We start from the raw sequence: 22,322 nt of genomic DNA, 5'->3' as shown, positions 1-22,322 counted from the left end.
CAACTAACAAAACTTCACTTTGGATTGGTCAGAGGTGGATTAACTGAGATGCATTTTTCTTGATATTACATATGTAGGACAAGACCAGTGACTCCTTCATAGTAAGTCATTTTACATTCGTGTCAATATGCCCCACTGCAAAGAGATGAATATCCGCATCTACTGATGTTTTATAAATGTTATGAAGACCAAAAGAAGCCTTTGGTAAGGTTGTTTTACCTAAATATAAATGAGTAATAGATGTATTTTTGTTGTACTTAGAGTGTAACAAAGAAATCAACTCCAAAATTATTTAATTTACTGAACAATACTGTACAAGGTGGAAATATTTGTTTTTCATGTTTCTCTAATTCTTTAGCGAGCACCATGCCAATTCATTACTAAACAATGTTCATTTAAATCTTGTCTGTCTATAATAGTTTAAATTATGCTTTCCCAGCAACAAGTAAAAAAATAAGCTTTGTGGATCGTAAACTAGAATGTCAAGTTTTGAGCCAAGGGGCAGAGTGGTCATTGACACAAAGAAAAAAACATTTTTTACTTATGTGTCCCAAATTGCTGTTCTTATGGAAACGTTGGCAGAACAACATAAATACAACTTAGTGGCTAAAGAACTTTCAACTACAGGGTCATGGGCTCAAATCCTTATGCAAGTCACTTAAGCATTCCAGCTGTAAGAATACTTACCTTTATGGACTGATACTAGGTTCTTTTTTACCATGAAAACAGTGTGTGAAGTATTTCCTAACTCGGCATGGGGCTATAAATGAGGAAAACCTGACCACAGTGGCACAGTATAGGGGCAGGGTAAAGCCCTGTGTGGATTAAATGCAGAGGACAAATCCTGAATTGGAAATGAGCAATATATACTCATCCCAGTGTACAAAATAATGGTACCATCATCTTTACTGATACAGTACATTTGAAAGTGGGTACTAAAATATTAATTTTGAAGGACCACTGAATTTAGTTAGACACTGTGGCCTAAAAGCAAAGGTCTTAGAATACCAAAAAACAATTTGTATACTTTTCTGATTTATCATGTTTCAAGGTAAGGATGATAGTATTGTGATACTACATAGAAGACAGATCCTGTACAGTCATAGAGCCAGAGAGTGGCAACGACTTGCATATTGATCGGCACTTGCATGTAATAACTTCAATGTACTTTGCACATGTAATAATTTGAACCATAAATGTACACTTAAGAGTGCCAGTTAATGTAAAACTAGTCTTTGGTATTATCAGAGGAATATGCCAAACAAGCAGTGCCAGCTACATCTCTGGCAAGTAAAAATATAGACACGTTTCAAACCAAGTGACTAACTCTGTAACCGTACCTAATCTACAGTAGTGACTGGTCTATAAATGATGTTCTTTCCAAAATAACATATTTGAAGGCTCTGCTCATAATGCTGCTTTCAAGTTGAAGAACATAAGTCTAATAATACAGTGCATTGTCACTTATAATTTAGGTTTATAGGTCATTATTGGTACGTATTCAAAGTAGTGAAATTCTTACTTATATTTGCTAATGAACATGCAACACATTTACCACTCTCCATTGCCATGATTAATAATTATACCTACCTTACCTCAAAACTTCTGTCATCCTTATGTGAATAATCTCAAAACATATCTGACATGGGTAATAAAACAAACTATGTGCTTGGTAACCAAATGATGAAAGAAGAGCAATCTTACCTTAATAAAGCAGGTTGAAAACAGAAATGGGGGAGAGTATTATGGCATGGTAGTGACTAGCTCATTGGTTTTTGCACTTGCTGCTTTCTTGTCAAATCAGTAATTGAACAATGGATATTCACAAATTTTCTGTGGTGAACACAGGGTAATGTGAAGGGTTTACTGGGAAGCACTCAAATTTGAATGTTTTAAAATGTTTAATCATAAGAATGTACTGTTCATGAACTCACTAATACTGTAACATCTGAAATGATTTATTTTAGATATGTTACATTTACCTCACCCTTGGAGAGGTTTCTGTTCCGTTTAACAGGAACTAATTTTTTTCTGCTTAGTTGTAATAAGTATTATGCAGAATGCTTTGAAAATAAACTGCATTTTTAGAGGATTTCTGAAATAACTAATCTTCAACTGAAATTTTGAACTTGTCAAAATCAGTTTTAGAGTGAATATTTCAAGCTTACTGTCATATATTACACTGAAAAGTGAGAAAATAAAAAATCTATAGTTTGTAATATTTGAAATTTGAATGATTTCTATTTTGCGTTAATTGATACATTTTTAGGTAGTGTTTACTTGATATACAGATTTAAACCTGACTCTTGAAACAACACATTTCAAAAACCTGACTAGCTGAAATTTGTCTTTTATAAAAGAGTTTTACAGTGTTTTTGTAAATGTTGTAAATCAAACAGGCCTAAATAAAGATTATCATTTTAAATACAATTACAGTCACACCTACCATCTTAATTTGCCATGTTGTGCCTTTTTTATTAAAATCCTGTTTTGTTTAGAAAAAGATTGTGTTAACAGAGAATGTGAACTGCACTCTATAAACTGATTACCATACCTGAACATAGAAGGTTCCTTTATTTTGCGCATATAGCATCAAAAAGCTGTAGTCCAAATTTTGTTTTGTACGCCACCTACATTAAAAGAGCAAAAACCGCAACAAAAACAAATTACCATAAAAATTAGGAATACAAAATTAGCAAACCTAAACATAAGGAGAAAAACATTTCCAATTTATTTACTCTGCTGTATCATGCTTTCTATGTGAATTTTGTATGACTGTTAACACATATTAGTTATAAAACACAGCAACAAATGTAAAGGGGCAATTGAGGAGGAAGCTCAACACAAATGTTGTTACGGTTCTGCCTTTGTCCAGAATCAGTTTCAAAAGCTTTATAACCTTAGTCTCAGAAAGTCATTCTGCCATGAGAGGACTAGAATCTTTTCCTGAATAAGATCAAACACAGTTGCGGTGGGTGTGACAGCAGCTTCCACCTGCAGCTAAAGTCACATCAGTACACATGTACTTTGTGAGCATTCCTGTGTTAATCAAACAGAGGAAGCTCTGCAGTCTACTTATGACTTTACACTGTAGGAAGATACGTAAATAAATCAAGGTACATAACATTTGATCTGGCTTTTATATAAGTAACATATAAAATGTTTATAAATGCATCCAAACGGTGCCATCTTTCACCTTTACACCAGGTGAAGCTGCATTGTTCTTATATCTGAGTGGACGTTTTCTTGTGAGGAGGACTTCTGTTCTCTTTCTCCGATGTAGAACCCTCATCTGAGCTCACCTCTGTTATAGCACGTCTTTATTTGAAGACAGCAGTGTCAGATTTGGGGGAGTGTGAACACGACTGCGAACGGCCAGGATAGAACCTGTGACCTGTTGATTATAAGTCAGCAGCTCTCACCATTGTACTACCAAAGCAGTTGTTCCAACGACGCAAATACAAACCAGATTTCTTTTTCTTCAGTTATATTCATGAGTAAAAGCGCACTTGTTTTGTTATACTTGTACCTTTTGTGAAAGTGTTTGATATTTCGACTTCAGTCTTCACATATTATTCACTTCATGTAAATATTTTGTCATTAGTACTAAAACATGAAAAAATTTTGTCTTTTAGGTATGTGTTCAACATTCCTTGCTTGCATTTCCTGTTATCCTGCACTTACATAGATCTTTGTTGACACGGAACACACATGAAATGCAGGTGTTCCAAACAACGATATATTATTTACCCTATACACCTCCAGGTATCTCACTCCCACACAAACAAGGCTTGAGCTGGAAGAGCTTTTTGCTCTTTCTGTGGCGGTGGGGAGATGGAATACCTGACACATTTGCAAAACAAAAGACACTGAATGAAGAGGTGTGAAGGGATTGAAGGTGGGCAGGGATTACGAGTTTTTTCATAGCCTTCAGGGATTCTAGTGTTACTGCAATGGAGTGCCTTCACTGTAAATAAATTTTGATGTGCTTCTATGGTTTATTTATTATTATTTTAAACCAACAGGCAATTAACATTGAAAGCCCATTGGCAGTAAATCAGAAATAAGTACCCACTTGCCTAAAGCACAGAAGGCTATTTGTAGTTGTGCATGTTCCATAGAAACAGAGACCTCCTAATACCTGTAATTCTTTATGCTTCAGTATCATGAATGCATCTTACTTAAAAGGAAGTGTCTTTTATGTATGCTTGACAGTCCTCAGACATGCACAACTGAGGTAAACACTACCACTACAGGGCAAGAAGGGGTGCTGTTGCTAGCAGTATCCTCTTCTTTTTCCACCGCTTGGAGAAGACAGTCATGATGTCTGGAACAAGCCCCATTCTTTCCGGTTACTTTTCCATTTAAAAAAATGGAAAAGGTGGGTTCTGATTATTGACCAGAATCAAAGTCCAAGTTATGCATCACACACCTATTTTGCTTTATTGTTGTTTGTAACTAAACAGGTTTACAGGGGTGATACCCCAAAATTCCTCTATGTTCCCAACTGCCTCCTTGCTATCAAACAAATTTATATTCCCATAGGTACCACAGTGGTTAGCACCTCTGCCTCGTAGCCAAAGGAACATACAGTGCATCCGGAAATTATTCACAGCGCATCACTTTTTCCACATTTTGTTATGTTACAGCCTTATTCCAAAATGGATTAAATTCATTTTTCCTCAGAATTCTACAACCATAATGACAACGTAAAAAAGTTTACTTGAGGTTTTTGCAAATTTATTAAAAATAAAAAAACTGAGAAATCCCATGTACATAAGTATTCACAGTCTTTGCTCAATGCTTTGTCGATGCACCTTTGGCAGCAATTACAACCTCAAGTCTTTTTGAATATGATGCACAAGCTTGGCACACCTATCCTTGGCCAGTTTCGCCCATTCCTCTCTGCAGCACCTCTCAAGCTCCATCAGGTTGGATGGGAAGCGTCGGTGCATAGCCATTTTAAGATCTCTCCAGAGATGTTCAATCAGATTCAAGTCTGGGTTCTGGCTGGGCCACTCAAGAACATTCACCGAGTTGTCCTGAAGCCACTCCTTTGATATGTTGGCTGTGCGCTTAGGGTCATTGTCCTGCTGAAAGATGAACCGTCGCCCCAGTCTGAGGTCAAGAGCGCTCTGGAGCAGGTTTTCATCCAGGATGTCTCTGTACATTGCTGCAGTCATCTTTCCCTTCATCCGGACTAGTCTCCCAGTTCCTACCGCTGAAAAACATCCCCACAGCATGATGCTGCCACCACCATGCTTTCCTGTAGGGATGGTATTGGCCTGGTAATGAGCGGTGCCTGGTTTCCTCCAAACGGGACGCCTGGCATTCACACCAAAGAGTTCAATCTTTGTCTCATCAGATCAGAGAATTTTGTTTCTCAATGTCTGAGAGTCCTTCAGGTGCCTTTTGGCAAACTCCAGGCGGGCTGCCACGTGCCTTTTACTAAAGGAGTGGCTTCCGTCTGGCCACGCTACCATACAGGCCTGATTGGTGGATTACTGCAGAGATGGTTGTCCTTCTGGAAGGTTCTCCTCTCTCCACAGAGGACCTCTGGAGCTCTGACAGAGTAACCATCAGGTTCTTGGTCACCTCCTTGACTAAAGCCATTCTCCCCCAATTGCTCAGTTTAGATGGCCGGCCAGCTCTAGAAAGAGTCCTGGTGGTTTCGAACTTCTTCCACTTACGGATGATGGAGGCCACTGTGCTCATTGGGACCTTAAAAGCAGCAGAATTTTTTCTGTAACCTTCCCCAGATCTGTGCCTTGAGACAATCCTGTCTCGGAGGTCTACAGACAATTCCTTTGACATCATGCTTGGTTTGTGCTCTGACATGAACTGTCAACTGTGGGACCTTATATAGACAGGTGTGTGCCTTTCCAAATCATGTCCAATCAACTGAATTTACCACAGGTGGACTCCAATTAAGCTGCAGAAACATCTCAAGGATGATCAGGGAAAACAGGATGCACCGGAGCTCAATTTTGAGCTTCATGGCAAAGGCTGTGAATACTTATGTACATGTGATTTCTTAATTTTTTTTATTTTTAATAAATTTGCAAAAACCTCAAATAAACTTTTTTCACATTGTCATTATAGGGTGTTGTGTGTAGAATTCTGAGGAAAAAAATGAATTTAATCCATTTTGAAATAAGGCTGTAACATAACAAAATGTGGAAAAAGGTATGCGCTGTAAATACTTTCCGAATGCAGTGTAGATTAGATATTCAGGAAAGCTGCTGTCTGTGACGTTTGCAGGTTTTCTCCTTGTTGGCACAGATGGTCTTGGGCCACTCAAATGTCTTCACATATTCCAGGAGGCATGCATATTAGACTGATTGGTAACTATATTCTGGCTCAGTATGAGTGAATACAGTGTAGGTGTAATCACAACGTTTCCCTCAGCTTCTATTATGCATTAAAAATGTCTACAGACATGGTGGGAGTGTTTAAGTTTTCCACTCCTTTGCTTTATTTTTGGGAATTCACAATTTCTTGATCTCTCAAAGTAAGTGTGATTTTACTACACTGATAATTTTGCTATATGCTTGGAAGTAAATAAAGCACTAAGCTTCCACTTAAAATTTGCTTAGGATTACTTGTTAATTTTGTACTTTCTTGCCAACCACTGAAATGTATTCTATGTGTATGTCACCTTGGACAAAGGTGGCTGCTAAATAAAGAATAATAGTACTACTTGTTTCGTCATCTGTATAATAGATGCTTTTAAGTGTTTGAATACACAATGGGATGTCGGAAAAGTCAAGAGTACACCTTATGAGAAGGATTTAGGATTTGTAGTGGCACATAGTGTACAAAAAGGACATAGCAATGCTAGAAAAGGTCCAGAGAAGAGCAGAAAGGCTCATGCCAGGGCTACTGGGGATGAGTTATGAAGAAAGATTAAAAGAGCTGAGCCTTTTCAGTTTAAGCAAAAGATTAAGAGGCGACAAGATCTCTGTCTATACTGCTGTCAGGCCAGTACTACTCACTGAAATGTTCTTCTTCCTCTCCGTTTTCATTTAAGGATCTGGTGGTCTTATTGCTCCTCTCTGCATCTCTCTGTTAATTCCAAAGTATTTCTATATATTGCTTATCTTCCTTGGTGCAATCCACCCACCACCTCCTTGGTTTTCCTCTTGCTCTTTTACCCTTCCCCTTTCTGCTGTGCTGCCCATAATACTAAATTTCACACCTCAACTGAAGGCGACTCCTTAATGTAATGAGGTGAAGAGGTCACAGACTAGGTGCAGCAGCTGCAAAAGCCATGTTCCTCTTAGTTTTACACTCAGTTTGATGGGCCTTAACACACCTGTCTATGAAGTTCAAGGCTTAACGAACTAATCCAACCAATTTGGTGATGCAAGTAATCAGTATTGAGCAGTTACATGCATTCAAATCTGCAAAATGACTGTGCAAAAAATGTGGGTCCCCTTGTTAGTTTTTCACATTTGATTTAATTTCATACAACTAAATACTGCTTCACTAAACATCTTTGTTCAGAAAACACCCCAGTACTCAGATGTTCCTAGGAAATGAAAGACATACCACTTATATTTTTTTGTTGAAAGTAAAGTATAGTAGATTATTATGCAGGCAGCGGAGAGGGGTTCCCAAACTTTTTCATATGACTGTATAAGAGCCACATTCATGAATATTGCCCATGAATATTCTTAAAAAGACTTGTACTTATATAGATCCTTTTTTTAGATACCTTCTTTTCTCCATAGTGCTTGCAACACTCTTGTCACTTTCACAATCCATGGTTGGCAAGTTTTTTTAATCATATCTACTGAAATCTAAGCTGAATTTTGACTGATCCCGCTCTCTTAGATCCTGAAGACATAGGAAATGCTAAGATGGAAGACTCACCCCCAAATCCCTCTTTATATTTGCTCTGATATCCAATAAAGATAAATCCCAAAAGTTCACCGCCATATTTAGGTAACTTAAAATGATTTTGTGATCAAGTATCTACTGATTTAAGTGGTCAAAACTCATGAAGTGCTAACAGTTCCGAGGTGGAAGAGCTAACAGTTAAGAGCATTCATTTGGCTTTGAAGAAATAAATTGCTCCAAAAGGCAGAAGATGGGAAAATGGGTGTGTAGCAGGGTTGGCAACCAGTGTACCATTTATAGGCACAAGGTGACAAGGTCTTTTACTACTTTGAGGAAAGAGGTTTGCAAGTACTATTCCCCGAGATGATACAATATTATGAATGAGCTTACTCTTAGAAAATTATATAGATATACAGTGCATCTGGAAAGTATTCACAGCACATCACTTTTTCCACATTTTGTTATGTTACAGCCTTATTCCAAAATGGATTAAATTCATTTTTTTCCTCAGAATTCTACACACAACACCCCATAATGACAACGTTGAAGTCATTGAACAATGAAGTTTTTGCAAATTTATTAAAAATAAAAAACTGAGAAATTACATGTACATAAAGTATTCACAGCCTTTGTTCAATACTTTGTCAATGCGCCTTTGGCAGCAATTAGAGCCTCAAGTCTTTTTGAATATGATGCCACAAGCTTGGCACACCTATCCTTGGCCAGTTTCACCCATTCCTCTTTGCAGCACCTCTCAAGCTCCATCAGGTTGGATGGGAAGCATCGGTGCACAGTCATTTTAAGATCTCTCCAGAGATGTTCAATCAGATTCAAGTCTGGGCCACTCAAGGACATTCACAGAGTTGTCCTAAAGCCACTCCTTTGATATATTGGCTGTGTGCTTAGGGTCGTTGTCCTGCTGAAAGATTAACCGTTGCCCCAGTCTGAGGTCAAGAGCGCTCTGGAGCAGGTTTTCATCCAGGATGTCTCTGTACATTGCTGCAGTCATCTTTCTCTTTATCCTGACTAGTCTCCCAGTTCCTGCCGCTGAAAAACATCCCCACAGCATGATGCTGCCACCACCATGCTTCACTGTAGGGATGGTATTGGCCTGGTGATGAGCGGTGCCTGGTTTCCTCCAAACGGGACGCCTGGCATTCACACCAAAGAGTTCAATCTTTGTCTCATCAGACCAGAGAATTTTGTTTCTAATGGTCTAAGAGTCCTTCAGGTGCCTTTTGGCAAATTCCAGGCAGGCTGCCATGTGCCTTTTACTAAGGAGTGGCTTCCGTCTGGCCACTCTACCATACAGGCCTGATTGGTGGATTGCTGCAGAGATGGTTGTCCTTTTGGAAGGTTCTCCTCTCTCCACAGAGGACCTCTGACAGGGTGACTATCAGGTTCTTGGTCACCCCCCTGACTAAGGCCCTTCTCCCCCGATCACTCAGTTTAGATGGCCAGCCAGCTCTAGGAAGAGTCCTGGTGGTTTCGAATTTCTTCCATTTACAGATGATGGAGGCCACTGTGCTCATTGGGACCTTCAAAGCAGCAGAAATATTTCTGTAACCTTCCCCAGATTTGTGCCTCGAGACAATCCTGTCCGAGAGGTCCACAGACAATTCCTTTGACTTCATGCTTGGTTTGTGCTCTGACATGAACTGTCAACTGTGGGACCTTATATAGACAGGTGTGTGCCTTTCCAAATCATGTCCAATCAACTGAATTTACCACAGGTGGACTCCAATTAAGCTGCAGAAACATCTCAAGGATGATCAGGGGAAACAGGATGCACCTGAGCTCAATTTTGAGCATCATGGCAAAGGCTGTGAATACTTATGTACATGTGCTTTCTCAATTTTTTTATTTTTAATAAATTTGCAAAAATCTCAAGTAAACTTTTTCACGTTGTCATTATGGGGTGTTGTGTGTAGAATTCTGAGGGGAAAAAATGAATTTAATCCATTTTCGAATAAGGCTGTAACATAACAAAATGTGGAAAAAGTGATGCACTGTGAATATTTTCCGGATGCACTGTATAATAGGGTAGCTGAGGGTATTCCAGAATGCAGGTTGGAGGCAAATGGATTGCTGCAGTTTTGCAGGAGGAAAATTATCACTGGCTTTCAGTTGAGGGAGCAGCAAGATGCTGGATCACCCATTTTATGGAAGATGAGTTTCCTCAAAGTTCTGCAAGAGCGGATGTTTTTAAGAGCATATCTTCATACTCTCAGAGTTGCACAACAGAATGAACCATGTGCTTCTACAGAAAGAGGCAAAGAGTGACAGCCTATCAGGAACTCTTACTTTTTTGTACTAACAAATTATTCTGTATAAAATACTTTTTAATTCTGCCAAAAAAAAAAAAAATCTGAGAACAGCATTACTTTTGGCTAACAGTAAGCTACTGGATTCTGCTGTCATGGTTTTATGTCATTGCACTTGAGCACCAAAAGGGTTTTGTTGTATGGTGAGAGACTAAAACAACAAGCAGCATAGCTAAGTGAAGTAATACGTAAGTGAAGACATAAAAACCAGACAGAAGGCAGTTTGGAAAAGTGTTCAAATAAAGTTAGAGTACTATAGTACAAATTAGAAAAAGTAACAAAAGCACTAAGGCAAAAAAGAATTTTGGGTCAAAAGAGCTAGCTGGACTGACACAAAGGCAAAAAACGAAGGAATGTCTAGAATGAAAACTGCTGATCAAGAGTTTAAGAGAATGAAACATTAGCTAAAATACTCAACCTTAGTCAAAGAGAAACTCGGCTCAAATTAGAAGCCACTGTCAAATACTCAGCCTTAATAAGTTACAAAAACAAAGCTTTAGATAAGTTAACCAGTATTACAGTATTATTGTGTAATAAGCCATCTGACAAAGCTGTCATTAATAAAGGATGATGGTTTATTACTCAATATTATTGCCTATGAATGGCAGTGGCATTGTCCTGAGCTGTTTTTTTCCCTACAATAAATTAATATTTTAAAACTATGACTACCCACTTTATCGAATCATACTTGTCATGTGATCTTGTGATTGTTCTCGTATACAGAACTTTATTACAAAAAGTCTTCATTTAACTGTTTTATCATTTTTGAATTGAACCATGCAGGCAGATATTTTAATGTTCTAAATATCTGCAAAGCAAAGAACTGCTTATTTTAGCCCAGGCAAGGATTTAAAGTGCGCATCTGACAGGAGTAAGTTAAGCAGTAAACAATTCTGAGATGCTGTACAAAAAAAATATAATTTGAAATTGCTCCACAGATGCATCTATCCTAGCATCTTAAAATTTAAATTAAATTCATCTCAAAACTGAAAGTCATGAATGAGAATCATTTTATATTGAAAGCAGTTGTTAAGAAAGCATTTTGAAATGAGAAGTGCATCTCAAAGCAGTATTCTAGGTAAGCTATTGAGACCATAATTAGACCTAGAATTAAACTTGGAACTTCCAGCGTGGGTGTGTGTTTAACAGTTTATTGCACACTAATATATTTTAAATGTTTGATCTTTTAACTGTATTATTGTTGTTAATGTGCAAAATGCCAATAGTCCTTACACACAAATTATTAAATTAAACTCAGATAAATTATTAAGTACAGATTATTGCAACATTTTAATATTCTAAACAGATTAAGAATTAAAACAGAACATAGGAGAAACATTGTCACATTAGTTATTAGCAATACTGCTTTCTTTATGTGATGAAATCTATACAGTATAAAGCAGTGGAATGTTAAGGTTGCATTGAAAGTGTAGTGCTTTAAGAAGGGTTTGCATATTACATCCATGTCAGTCTGCTTTCAGAAACAATCAAAATTACAACTGCACACTGTGAGACTTTTCACATTTTACTTTTATTAGCTAGCCAGTTCAAAAACTGTAACCACTATAAGAGTTAAAGAAAATTATAGTTTATATAATTTATAATTTATATAGTTTTCATAGTTTACACATGACTGTATTTGTTGACACTTACTTAACTCTTTCTTTTGAGTCCCCAAAAGTTTCCCTTAGGTTTGTGAAATCTGGATAGTATCCAAAAGATGGAGAAACCACTTCTAGGAGTCCAGCCTCCACATCTTGGGGAAAACTGTTGGAGAACATTATACATTAAACAGTTAATTCAAGCAATAACAAAAATGTATGCTTTCATTCTTTGTTCTATAGAGGTTTTGCTTTTAAATTTGTACAGGCACATTATATATTGCACATCAGAGTCATCTAAATGTACTTTTAACTTCAGATGACACTTCAATGTGTCACATCAGAATTAAATGAATGTATGTATTTGAAAATATTTACAATATGTACAGGTATATTATGTAGGTTAAGAGGGTATGCCTCTTAACTTAAACTCTTGTGGGATAAAGGTAAATGTAATGGTCTCGTTCATTTATTAATTAGTGCAGACGGCATAGATGAGTGGTTAATAGTCACCCATTCTTATGATATGGAGATGACAATTTCATTGGGGTTAAACACCATCTCTAAAACCTCTAAGAATGAATAAATTTGGTATATGTCTAAATAAAGAGGACTGTTCTCCACTTTTAATACTCTGGTTGTGGACACAGAGTATTTTCTGGGGGGCCTATTTATGTGGTCAAAGATTTTTGACTTCCACAAATACCCATTTTCATATTTTCTCTAGGCTTTCCACTGACCCCAATTCTCATATTGTATTTAAGAATGTACAAAATAAACCACATTACTGCAGTCTTTAAGTCTAAAATTATTTACAGAGGCAGGGTAGAGAAAAGGCAAGCAAAATGACACCTGTTATTGGATAACTAAAAAGATTACAATATGCAAGCTTTCGAGGCAAGAGGCAGGGTGAAATTTCACTACAAAAGAGTAAGTATGAGTAGAGTTGAAGGTCAACTCTTGGAAGGAAAAGGCAGCAAAAATGAAATACTTGCCATCTAAAGAAAAAAAAAAGTTTATATTTTCCTACTCTTCCTGTGCCGTATGTTTGTCTGCAGTGGGTGTCGGCATGGTAATCACTACATTTTTAAAAGCACCACAAAATAACATCCAAAACATACAGAACAATAGAATCCCTGAAGCCTACAAAAAAGTTGTAATCCAGGGCCACCTTAAACTCCTTTACACCTCCTCATCAGCATGTCTGTTTTTCAAATGTGTCAATCACCAAGCAGCCTGCTATCCCATTTCCTCAACGAAGCAGGTGAAGTTCTCCAAGCTCAAGTCTGTTTATCTGGGTGTGAGGTGCCTGGAGTTGTATAGGGTAAAAATATGTTATTTGAAATACATGCATTTCATGTGTGTTCCGTATCTACAACGATCTGGATAAATGTAGGATGACAGGAAATGCAAGACAAGAAATGTCGAACAGATAACGAAAATATTTTTTTTTTACATGTTATACTAACAATTAATAAAATGTTGACATGAAATGTATAATGTGTGAAGACTGAAGTCCAAATATCAAATAAACACCTTCAGAAAAGGTATAACAAAACAAGTGTACTTTTTGATTCAAAAATAACCAAAGAAAAAGAAATTATTCAATTTACATGTTACTGCCAATATATAAAGAACAAAGCTCAAATACCAGTTGCATGGCTGGTATAGAGGTAGGAAGGGCTGCTTTTGAATCAAGAGGTTGCTGGTTCGATCCCAGGTCTTTACTGCAATTTCCATTTTGAGTAGTCAGCTTCTGTCATTACTACTATTATATAATAAAAACACACATTTGCCTTGAGTCTGTAACAGCTGGTATAAAGTTTTTCCATGTTTTCTTGGTATCTTGTTTTTACTTGAATTTTTTTTTATTCAGTTTTATTCTTGAATAACAGCACACTTGTTTCGTTATACTTTGTGAAAGTGTTTATTTTATATTCCAGTAACCACTGGAATGATATCAGATCTGTCTCTGTCCCTCTCATGCACGCATATACACATCCATGCATGAAAACGCAATAATTTGAAAACGTTATGTCATTTGAAGTGGTTTTTTTTTTTTGTTTTTTTTTTTAGATTTTTGCATAGTACTGGGAACGCAGACAGACTTCTTTTTGGGCACATACACTGTCACCATGGCGCTGCCAGATCTAAACACTAGTGTGGAGAATTGCACGCATACTGAAGTGAGTTTAGATGCAGGTAAAGTTCCTGTCCCACTTTATGGTGCCAAGCAGACTCATGTTGCAGTGCAGCAGTTTATTAGCCAGTGAAGACGACATGAAGAAGGCATCTGCTGTTACGTTTCTGCCTTTGTCTAAAAACGGTTTTATGACCACAGTCTTGGAAAGTCTTTCCCCTGTGGGACGACTGGGATCTTTTCCTAAACAAGGAGTAGCATTGCACATGCACATCTGTTGTTTTTCACACATTCTGCACAGGTGTCTGTTGTCAAAGCGCAAATGCGGCATTATAGTCCGATAGCAGCCATGGGGCAACGTATCATTGATTGCTGGTACAATAAATAGTTTTGACCAGACATCAAATCAGCACCACCTGTAGTCATCGCTGCTCTTGTGAAAAGAATGGAGATAGACATCATCAACTCAGAGAGGGAGAGGCAAGTCCATTGTACCACGTGAATGTGACTGAGAGAATAAAACTGAACAAAAAAAAAAAACAAGTAGCAAAAATTTACAACGGGTGTTACAGACTCAAATCAAATGTATGTTTTTATTATATAATAATAATAATAATAATAATAGCAATAGCAGCACACTACTCAAAATGCAAAATGTGGTAAAGACCCAGGCTCAGACCTGCAATCTCTTGATTTAGAGGTAGCCACTTTTACCTCTAACCCACCCATGCCATCGATAAAATGGACTTTGGTTTTTACATAGAGAGCAACATGTAAATTGAATTTCTTTTTCTTCAGTTATGTTCTTGAATAAAGGCATACTTGTTTTGTTATACCTTTTTTGAAAATATCTGTTATTTGAACTTCAGTCTTCACACAATATACATTTCATGTCAAGATTTTATTAATTTTTACTATAACATGGAAAAGAAATTCTGTTTTAGTTATGTGTTTGACATTTCTTGCCTCGCATTTCCTGTCATCCTACATTTACCCAGATCGTTGTCGACATGGAACACGAATGAAATGTATGCATTCCAAGTAACAATATATTATGTACCCTATACAAATCCAGGCTCCTCACACCAAGATAAACAGACTTGAGCTTGGAGAACTACTACTTGTGCTGCTTGACACATCAGCAAAACAAAGAAGCTGATGGAGAGGTGCGAAGGAATTTAAGGTAGTCTGAAATTATTACTTTTTTGCTTCAAGGATTCTAGTGTTAAAACTATTAAAACAAAATCAGAAATTAAGATTCTAAAAAATAAAAGACAAGCATGTATGTGTTCAGCGAGTGCCTACATGGCATTCTTTGCTGCTAAGGTACAATTTCTCTGCTTGTGCTTGATGCCTAGTTTTGTTTTTCAAGGCACAGACCAGAAGCTTAGTATACAGGTGCTTCTCACCATAAGTAAGCTGCAATAAGGGCAAACAATGAGCTGGGGGGAGGGGAAAACAGCACTTACGCATTTTTTATAGCATGTGCTAGTCCATTCACATACATTACATCCACCTGTAGGAGGAAAAAAAAATTGCATTATCATCATTAGCAAACAGATAATTAATTCAAAATAATCTGTTATACAAAATTACAATACAACAAAATGAGGTGGTGCAGTTTTGGTCATTGTCTTGACCTCCATCAGATAGTTTAAAAAAAATGCAGTGATTTACTTTTTAATAGCTGTAATTAATGTGTTGTAATGCACAAAAGTGTGCACCAAATGACTGAAAAACAGCAATGAATTGTATTAACATGAAAAGAGACAACGTTTAGCTAATTGCATTAATATCTTGGAGTATTTTCCAAATTATTTTTCAAACACAATGTAGGAAGGAGTCTGTATGCCTTTTAAACTTCAAATTGGGCTTATTTCTTTTTGGATCACGGACCTACTGTTAATTATCTTTTACTTATAATAGATATAAAATTTCATATAGAGTTAACAGTGCTAATAAGTAACTTTGGTACACTGAAAAGACAGAAATGTAATCTCTAAGAAAGAAGAATGAATGTTTTTCAAAAGCTAGTGAACGAGTAGTACTAATTTCATGTCTTGAAGTGAACAGGATATGGAACTAAGAAAACATGGCACAAAGCAGATTTAAAGCTGTTTGTAAGGCAATTTAATGAGCCCCAGCTGGCTACTATACGAGATACATAACCCAAATAAAACTTTACTACATCTTCCTGTCTAGTAGTACACCTTTACAAAGAATATTTAAAAAAGAAAGAAAGAAACTAAGGACCTCCAACACTGCTGACATACTGACAAGCTCTTTAATACAGAACTACAAACATTTTTATAGTATCTTAAAATATCACTTGCCCATAACATTTTAAATAACTGAATGTATGTTGGGGTTTGTGTCTGAACAAAGTCTTGCCCAGTAAAGATAACAGGCTGTGGTGGTGTTTCTATGGTGCACAGGCATCAGTTAAATTATGATCAATAGTTTACCTCAGCTATGAACACTACAATGACAGAGTCATCCTTCTCTTCTTTTGTCAGCTCAAATAAAAGTGATTTCAAAGTTTCCATCAAGTAGCTTTCTTTTTCCCGCTTCACAGTAGGAATGCCAAATACAAGAGAAACTGTCAAAGATAAAAAAAAAAAATGTAATACTAAAAAGCAAATATGGTCTGTCACAGTTTCATTTAATTCAAGTCAGGTTCCATGGTAGTTACTTGAATCTTTTGATCTGAATGGTGAACCAAAAATGATAGTATGCGCATATTCCATAGTTAAATAACACCTTGCGTATTTTATTCTCTGGAGCACTGTCATTAAAAAAGTCAGGTACAGAAAAAAAAATGCATATAACAATATTTGATGTCTGCATTAGTATACTCAGAGTCCCACAGTGTGTAGAAGTTTTCATTTCTACCCAGAGTTAACTTGTTTCCAGTAACAAGCTAAAAGTCTGAATTTCTGAAAATTTAATTTAAATGGTTTAAATATTCTGTGTGTTTTAGATGTTAATTTTCTAAAGAAATCTGGCATAGCAATTCATATTTTCACGGGGACCATCAAGGCCTATGGACCACGATTACATATACTCATTCTAAAAGCCAATCTGTTTACCACCAGTGATGCCTATTATTTAAAAGCTATACTGTGCAAGGCATAAAATAATTCTGTGATAAATCAATGTGGGTAAGTCCTGAGTTGTAGCCACTAAATGTAGGTTATCGCCATTATACAGAGGTTTCATGTTTTTGTTTAGTCAACCTAATTAATTAAGACTTGCAGCAGAAGGTGTTCATAGGCTGGATCACATTTCTTCTTAACAGTTGTAAGTGAGAAAAACGCAAACGATTAACTAGTAAATTATACAGTTTACGCAAAGTATGTGAATTAAAACAAAAAATGATACAGATATTATTTATATTTCAGCTCTGAATTCATTGATTGAGGGAAGCTATATGTGTAGTTATGCACAATGAAAATAACTAATATCTCATTGACTTCAATAAATACTTGTAGGTGACACTCACTAAAATAAGAGTTGTACACCATTAAATAAACTATTTCATTACCTTAAATGAAAAATCTTAGTCAGTTGACATTTTAAGGCAGTTAGTTTTTTGTTTTTTTTTTTATAATGAATGCAATATAGTTCCACAGGCCTAAATCTGTTGAATGAGATGATTTTTCAGAACAATACAGTATAGTGATATCAAACAGTATAATGTGTATTGCTCTGTAGTCCCCTTAAACTGAATTACTACATCTACTGAAACTGAAATGAGGCATGCAAGTGGATTTTTGAAGCCTTGGTCTCTATTACAGAATTAAGTCAGATTATCCATGAACAAAAGAAAAAAAAAAAAAATCACTGAAAACTATTTGTAAGATAGTTCTTGAAAACGTTTTTTACCTCCAGACCTCTGTTGTCCAACTAGAACATTTGGGTATAAACTGCTCTCATGTCTCTTCAGGTGAGGCAGAAGTACATTCAAGATTGTGGGGGGATTTTTATGTTGTGCTGTATTATTAATTTCTTTCCATCTGGAAAAATCTAAAAAATATTAAAACAAAAAATAATGTCAAAATGCAAAACTAACAAAAAACAGGCTCATTGGACAGTCATACAAATACTATAAGCAATCTCTGGATTGTTTCAGTTCTGATTCTACCAATTTTTCATTTTTTTTGTTTGCTTCAATTTTAAACCCTGAAAACAATGTTTCTCGTAACAATGAATTAGACTGATTAAACTTTTATTCATTACATTTCTGTTTTAGTGTGCATCAGACTCTTATGAAGACCTCTACTAGACTAAATATGGGAAGGAACACCGTGGAAAAGATCTGATGGGGCTGAATGTGCTCCACCTTTCACCACCCCTCAGGCTATTTATGTTGGAGCACAATGCTCTAAAAGGTGGTAGTTTATGGCAGGATGTTATGAATCTCTAAACGTTTGTCTGTAATTTACACCTGCACGGCATCATCATAACCTGGTCTTTGTTTGCAGTGCCATTTATATAATCGGCATATAAATAATTGATATTAGAATTCTCTATTCTATTCATCCAACATAGAAATGAGAAGACAGTCAAGTACCAAAATTTTTCCTTAAAGTATTACAAATACAAGAATTGAATTTTTACTGTTGATAGTGACTATGTTTTTTGGGTTTTTTTTCTAAGGATCACACAGCCAAGGTGAACACAAATTACAAGGAGTAATACTGAAGTCCATACCCCTCTGATTTAAACAATATTACAGCAAACATCACATTCTACAAATGGCAACCACATTATTTATTACAAGCAAAAACTGTGACTCATTTTTATTTAAAAAAAAAGTATATTATACTTAGGAGCAGTGGTAACATTTCAAATAAATGGTAAACACAGGAAAGGATTGTGGTTTCACAGATGTATGAACATATATGTAAGCAGAAGCACAAACCAAGAACACCGCACACTTGATCAAAGATTGACTATCTATAGTGGAAAAAGCAAGATAAACAACCTTGCTCTAGTTCAAGTGATACTTTAGGTGATCCACAGTCATCTTATGTTACTGTTCTATTTAGCACTATTGTATAAATATTGCATATCACACCTATCAGCTGTTGTTCCGATTCTACCTTTTGCAATATGGACAGAAAAATAACTAGCTATACAAAATCTGAGATATGTACTTCTATACTAAATTGGTAAAAGAGTTTTTGGATTTAATCATATGACGAACACTTGGGGCTCAGAGCACTCCAAAATAATTATAAAGAAATAAGTAATTAAAACAGCTACCTGTGAGATTAATGCTGATATTTCTTTTTAGTGATACTGCAACCCTAAGGTCATGCAGGAGGTTTCCAAGATTACGAGACGATTTCAGACTCTCTTCCTCCATAACCTGCAGTCTCTCATGGAGCCGCAAAAACTGGTATGCCAAATCATCAACTTCATTTTCTGTGGAATAAACAAGCTCATTTGAATCATCTATTAAGGAACACAGGCTCACTTTTTTCTGTAATCTTGTATATGGGTTTATGTTAATATAATTGTAACTGTAAATGTGCATTGCATTCTATACTTTTCAGCTTGATATCAAACCATGAAAACCAAAGGTAACATTTTGGAAAGTGAATCTGTTGTAAAATGACTGAATTAAAATAAAAAAATAAATATTAACATCAAACAGCAAAATGTGGCTAATGAACATGCCTAAACAGTTGCAAGGAAAGTTAAACAATATTCTAAGCAAAATGAATTGCTAGCAAATATGATCAACATACTCTACAATAAACTCTAAAGAAGCATCACTTGGAGACATATAAAAAGGAATTGATTTCTCAAAGTGGGAAATTAGGTGATTACCAAATTCTGCTTTGGAGTCATTAATCTTAAATTCAGATAAATAACAAATAAATATCAAGTCTTCCTCAGCCACTGTTTATTTTCAACCTTTGATTTATATATAATAAACAATAACAGAATTCAAAGCAAGACCAGGTTACTGGATAAACTGTAAGATGATTCATAAACATTTTTCAGAAATATGAAAAGGCAGTAATAACACCCTGCAAATGTCATTAATTTAAAATTTAAGCAAATGAACTGGAATACACAAAGTAATAATTAGCTATTGTAATAGGCAGCACAGCATCACAATGGTAGGCACCATAAATTTATCCGTCCGTTGTTAAACCTACTTAATCCAAGACAGGATTGGCAAACCAGACTTGCATCACCAAAACTCAAAACACCTAGGCTTTCTCTCAAAAGGTGCTCCATGCTATATAGGACCACTAGACAAGGGCTTAGCACTCATGTGCACAAACGCACAGTAACAGCAAGGCCTGCTGCACAAAATTTGAAAACCCCAAGAAGCATCAATAAAAAAGTGCTGTATTTGTATTTTGATCAAATACAGTGGGGAAAGTGAGGCTGTACAGATTATACAATGTTTTGTTCTAGATCCAGAAGACAATGGTGACAAGGTGAATAATCAACTGAATACAGGACATTTGAAAAGAAAAAAAAAATACACTGCATTACTGTTGGTATGTTGCACTCAGTTCGTTTAAAAGTTTAAAAATAACATAAAAGTTTAATTTCTTTTATCTTTTTAAATTTAATTTAAAAAAATAGGAAAAAGATAAAAGTGGTAAAAGAAATTCTCATATATGAATTTGAAACCCCCACAGCCCAACCCACCCCCAGAACTATACTAAACGGAGAGAAAATTTAAATTAATAAAACATAAAGGCCCATACGTTTCGTTAAGTAATAGAAAACTTGCAAATTTTAATGAAGTAGAATCATAGGCTTGCGGTCATCCATGACTTAATAATCAAAATAGTGTTTTTCCACTTGCTGATTCTGAACCTGTACACCACTGATCTGTGCAGCTGATAATTCAAACAGAACAAGGCTGTGAAAAGAGGACCTATAGACAGATACAGTAACAAAGTCAGGGTTCTTCCATTGGAAAACATTAAGAACTTTGGCTGCTAGTGAAGCTATTGACATTATGCACTGGTAATGAACAGAAAGAGAAAAAATGTACAGGAGTTTAAAAGGAGCAGAGTAATAGGAGACAGCAAGAAATAGAAACAGATAAAATGGAAGAGAGTGTGAAAGCATCTGAGACCCAAAGAACTACAACAGTGGGACACTCCAAGAATGTGTGTAGGAAAAGTGCATGGTACTTTAAGGGAGCACTGGTGACAGAGTGAATCAGGAGCTAAACCCATCAGGAAATGCTTTCTAGAGTAATGATAAACTCTATGGAAAACTTTACATTGAATGTGTTGATAATTAGAATTTCTAGAAGAATTTTTTGTTTTACAATTGTGTTCCAGCACAATGGAGTTGAGAGAGATAGATCAGTTACCAATTTCTGAGTGACTGGGACAGGTGTAATTATGAAATCACAAAGGTAGACATACAAAGAGGAAACACATATAGTGAAAAACAAAGATAAGTGAACAAAAAAAAAAAAAATTACACATGTCCTGAAAAGTTTGAAATTTGAAATTATACACATAAAGAAGGATGTAATACAGTTCAACCCTGTCTAAAACTTCAGTTGCCAAATACAGCCACACAATCGTTTCCCTAAACACCCACAGATACTACCACCAACAAAATGTCCTTTTAACCATTAGGAGCATCCTGTTCCACTACAAGTGCAAAAGATTTTGTCAAACTTAGTTTGGAAGAAAAAAGTATTATTATGTGTGAAATTCTGTGGAATTATGATAAGAGTTTTTCTTACTCCACACCCTGTAAAAGGAAGGAGGCAGAGTGTCAATACCAGATGTTTTACTGCATTACTTTCATATGATAAATATCTCTTATATTTCTCTTCTGATTCGTCCTGCTTCCTCTTCAAAACCAGTCCCCCCCCACACACAGCCCACACGGCATTTCTCGATTCCTATTGGTTCATCCTGCTTCCTCTTTAAAACCGGTCCCCCCCCCCACATGCAGCCCACACGGCATTTCTTGATTCCTATTTGTCCTCTTCCAAACCCTTCCCCACGCTGCCTGTGGCCTCCCATATACACACACGCCGCTTTTTTGATTCCTATTCCTCCTTCAGACTGCAGCGTTCCCCGCTCTTCTCTCATTCCCCTCCCACTGGTGTCACGTCACCGCTCTATACCTAGCCTGACCGCGTAACCTTTTACTTTGGCCATGTGTGCGCCTGGGAGTCTTTTCCGTAGCCTGCTACAGGAAGGTACTCTCTCGACCATTGGCATTGGTTTCGCACCTTGCTATTTTCGTTGTACTGCGATGATTGCTTCCTAAGCCTTTGTTATAAAATGAACGACAGTATCTTCTCGGTCGATGGGTTTTTGTACAACGCCATCTCTATTCCGGGATCCGGCAACTGCCTGTTCCTATCAGTGGGTTATTTCTTGACACAAACAATGCCCTCTCACTACG

At 36.4% G+C, this 22,322-nt stretch overlaps 1 protein-coding gene across 3 annotated transcripts in view; it reads right to left on the bottom strand.

The window, feature by feature from the left end:
- LOC120527806 (alpha-1,3-mannosyl-glycoprotein 4-beta-N-acetylglucosaminyltransferase B-like) overlaps positions 1 to 22,322 on the bottom strand; it is a 127,347-nt gene that overhangs the window by 60,107 nt on the left and 44,918 nt on the right. For all 3 annotated transcript variants that reach the window (XM_039751647.1, XM_039751649.1, XM_039751648.1), the window contains exons 2-7: positions 19,176 to 19,337; positions 17,793 to 17,933; positions 16,373 to 16,506; positions 15,377 to 15,423; positions 11,820 to 11,933; positions 2,555 to 2,630 (exon numbers count right to left, since the gene is read on the bottom strand). In XM_039751647.1, the coding sequence (XP_039607581.1) occupies positions 2,555 to 2,630; positions 11,820 to 11,933; positions 15,377 to 15,423; positions 16,373 to 16,506; positions 17,793 to 17,933; positions 19,176 to 19,337 (674 nt within the window). The remainder of the gene's footprint in view (positions 1 to 2,554; positions 2,631 to 11,819; positions 11,934 to 15,376; positions 15,424 to 16,372; positions 16,507 to 17,792; positions 17,934 to 19,175; positions 19,338 to 22,322) is intronic.

The sequence above is a fragment of the Polypterus senegalus genome, chromosome 4, assembly GCF_016835505.1.
Source record: "Polypterus senegalus isolate Bchr_013 chromosome 4, ASM1683550v1, whole genome shotgun sequence".
NCBI lineage: Eukaryota > Metazoa > Chordata > Cladistia > Polypteriformes > Polypteridae > Polypterus > Polypterus senegalus.
This window is presented reverse-complemented; position numbering and strand designations above follow the sequence as displayed.